Genomic DNA, 2,427 nt, shown 5'->3' with positions numbered 1-2,427 from the left:
TCTCCTACTTGTGAGCGCCGCCGACCCTCCATCCACGCACCGGCGACACTCCCGGTAGACCATCTGGAGTTTCCTCTTCCGTTGAGCAACCGATCTTTCTCCTGCAAGCATCTGGGATATTGCATCGGTGACGAGCTAAATATCTAGGTATGGAGTGCCTTGATTTTTTTCTTTTCTTTTCTATTCTTATTGTTACGTGCATGAAGTAAAACTTTAGCAAGATGGCACTGCGAGGTGTTTGGCAACTTCAGAAGCTGATAGTGAGCTATTGTGATTGGGGAGGAAGTAGCAGGGGGATTAGGTATAATTCTTATTGTTTTTCCTTTCGCCAAAGTTATCTGTTGCATGAGTCCATGTAAGTCAAGTTCACCTTTCCTTGCACCTTGTCAGTATCATATCTATTTCATGTAGCTTAGATTTTTTTTTTTTCACGGTAATATATCCATATCCATGTTTGCAGCGCTGCAAGTTTTGGTTGAGTTTGTGAGTTTTGCCAGTGTGTGATACCTGAATTCATGATGATGTTGTTTTTATTAACGACGTATTTACATTTCATCCCTTTCAAATGTTAATGTGGTTTAGATTCATGTTGATTCATGGGTATTTGTTATGCATTGTTAGATCTGTTCATTGGCAATTTAATCCTGACACTTGTCTATCTCCATAACAATACTATGTATCATAGTTTATAATGGTTCCTGTATTTATCTTAGAAGAAACTCTAGTTCACTGGATGCTGCTTCCATGGCTACGTTAACAGGCCAAGAATGTTTAATGGTTTTTTTGGTGTCATTTGACCAATTTGTGGATTCTAAACTCTAAACTTTTGAATTACTGACTGTTGGATTAACATGTAATGTTCGTCCCTGCTATTAATCAATTTCAAATGGCTCAAGTACATAGTATTGTCATGGGAAATATTTCCTTCCACCACAATCTTTATGCGACAAAGTTTTTCCCTAGGCTATTATGAATTTGGACCTTGCTCAGATTTGAACATCTCCATGTCGCACTGGGGATACATTCTTTTATTGTTGTTTTGAGATATTTCTAGGAACACATTTTGTTATTCGCTTAAATTCCATTCTTTTTCATCATCTCAGTGGGGCATTGTATCATTCACTCTGATACTCACATTCACAGTTGGCAATATTAGTCCTATGATTTCATTGACCAGATTCAGACAATTGACAGGGCCTTTATGGAAACACATCTGCCAACCTTCAAGGAAAAGAATCCTCAGCTAGAGGTAGTTACACAGGTCATTCGAAATCAACATCCTCACCTGCACGGCGTCTACAGTAAGAAATTCTTTGCTTTTAGCACTCTGTACATGCACAAACATGAGCTGAAACTTTTTCTTCTGGTGCTTCCACACAATTTGGTTCAAGCAATTAGCTTGAAAGAGCCTCAAGTTAATTATTTTTATGTTTGTTCACCGGCTTGCAGAGAACCATAGAGAACGAGTGGTCTGTGTGAGAAATTTAACGCCGGAGGACGTTCTGCTGCACGCCACCAGACTAAGGAATTCACTGGGAAGGAAAGTCGTGAAGCTGAGAACAAGGCATGTCACAAGGCAACCCAGTGTCCAAGGAACATGGACGACTGCACTCAAATTCTAGGTTGGTGTCTTTTTCTTGTGTTCTTTCTGCGATAAAATGATGTCGAACTTAACGACGTTATCATCCATGTTTATATGGTCATGGAGTGGGATTCCTGCATAAACTTATGAGATAATTGCGAATGACTTCAATCATAACCCAGGCAGATAGCTTCTGTCAACTTCTACAAGTATCAGATTTAGTTAATCTGATGGAGAAGGATAAACTACTAGTTAATTTTTTATTGTACAGTTATTAAGGAGGATAACTATATGGTTTTATCATGCGCATTTGGTGGATCAAGCCTGCTACAACGATATGACATTGAAATTGAGAAAATTTAAAAGGGTGTTGTTTTACTAAATAGTTAACAGGATGATCGATTTTAGATTACTATTGGAATGATATTTTAATTTGTATTTTCTATCAAATATACTAGCCTTCACTCGCCCACCAAAAAAATTGAATAATTCCTAAAATATTGGTCAAGCATCTCTACTAAAAATTAGGATTGGCATTTTAATATGCATGGTAGTTTACTTGTAGATCCTTTTCTTACAAAATTATAAGGGCAAAAATCAAAAGGATGTATAATTATTTAATTATGTTTTATTATATTGTTTTTATTATTATTTCTCTTTTATACTTTTGATTTAAATCTTGAATTGAAGATGTGCTATAATAATTATGAAATTGTAGTTATTATAATTATGAATGTAATTTTTATCTTAGATTGAATATCGAAATTTATTATTTATATTTATATGTCATTCTCACTTGAGGTTTTGGAGGTTGCTCAAGATGAACTTAGATGATTGTCTCTCTC

At 36.0% G+C, this 2,427-nt stretch overlaps 1 protein-coding gene across 3 annotated transcripts; it reads left to right on the top strand.

Annotated features, from left to right (window-relative positions):
* Positions 1 to 16: 16 nt before the first annotated feature.
* Positions 17 to 1,852, top strand: LOC141848085 (large ribosomal subunit protein mL43-like). Of its 3 annotated transcripts, none has more exons than XM_074736213.1 (4): positions 17 to 147; positions 222 to 301; positions 1,195 to 1,301; positions 1,450 to 1,852. In XM_074736213.1, the coding sequence occupies exons 2-4, from the start codon at positions 222 to 224 to the stop codon at positions 1,620 to 1,622; spliced, it is 360 nt and encodes a 119-aa protein (XP_074592314.1). In that variant the 5' UTR covers positions 17 to 147; the 3' UTR covers positions 1,623 to 1,852. The 3 variants fall into 3 exon arrangements, with proteins under 3 accessions (XP_074592314.1, XP_074592305.1, XP_074592322.1); XM_074736204.1 differs by having other exon boundaries at positions 218 to 301; XM_074736221.1 differs by having other exon boundaries at positions 207 to 301.
* The last annotated feature ends 575 nt before the right edge of the window (positions 1,853 to 2,427 follow it).

The sequence above is a fragment of the Curcuma longa genome, chromosome 1, assembly GCF_044706935.1.
Source record: "Curcuma longa cultivar G26 ecotype Majalengka, Jawa Barat chromosome 1, ITB_CL_G26_1.1, whole genome shotgun sequence".
NCBI classification, from domain to species: domain Eukaryota; kingdom Viridiplantae; phylum Streptophyta; class Magnoliopsida; order Zingiberales; family Zingiberaceae; genus Curcuma; species Curcuma longa.
Note: the sequence above shows the minus strand (reverse complement) of the source record. Positions and strands in the feature narration are given on the sequence as shown.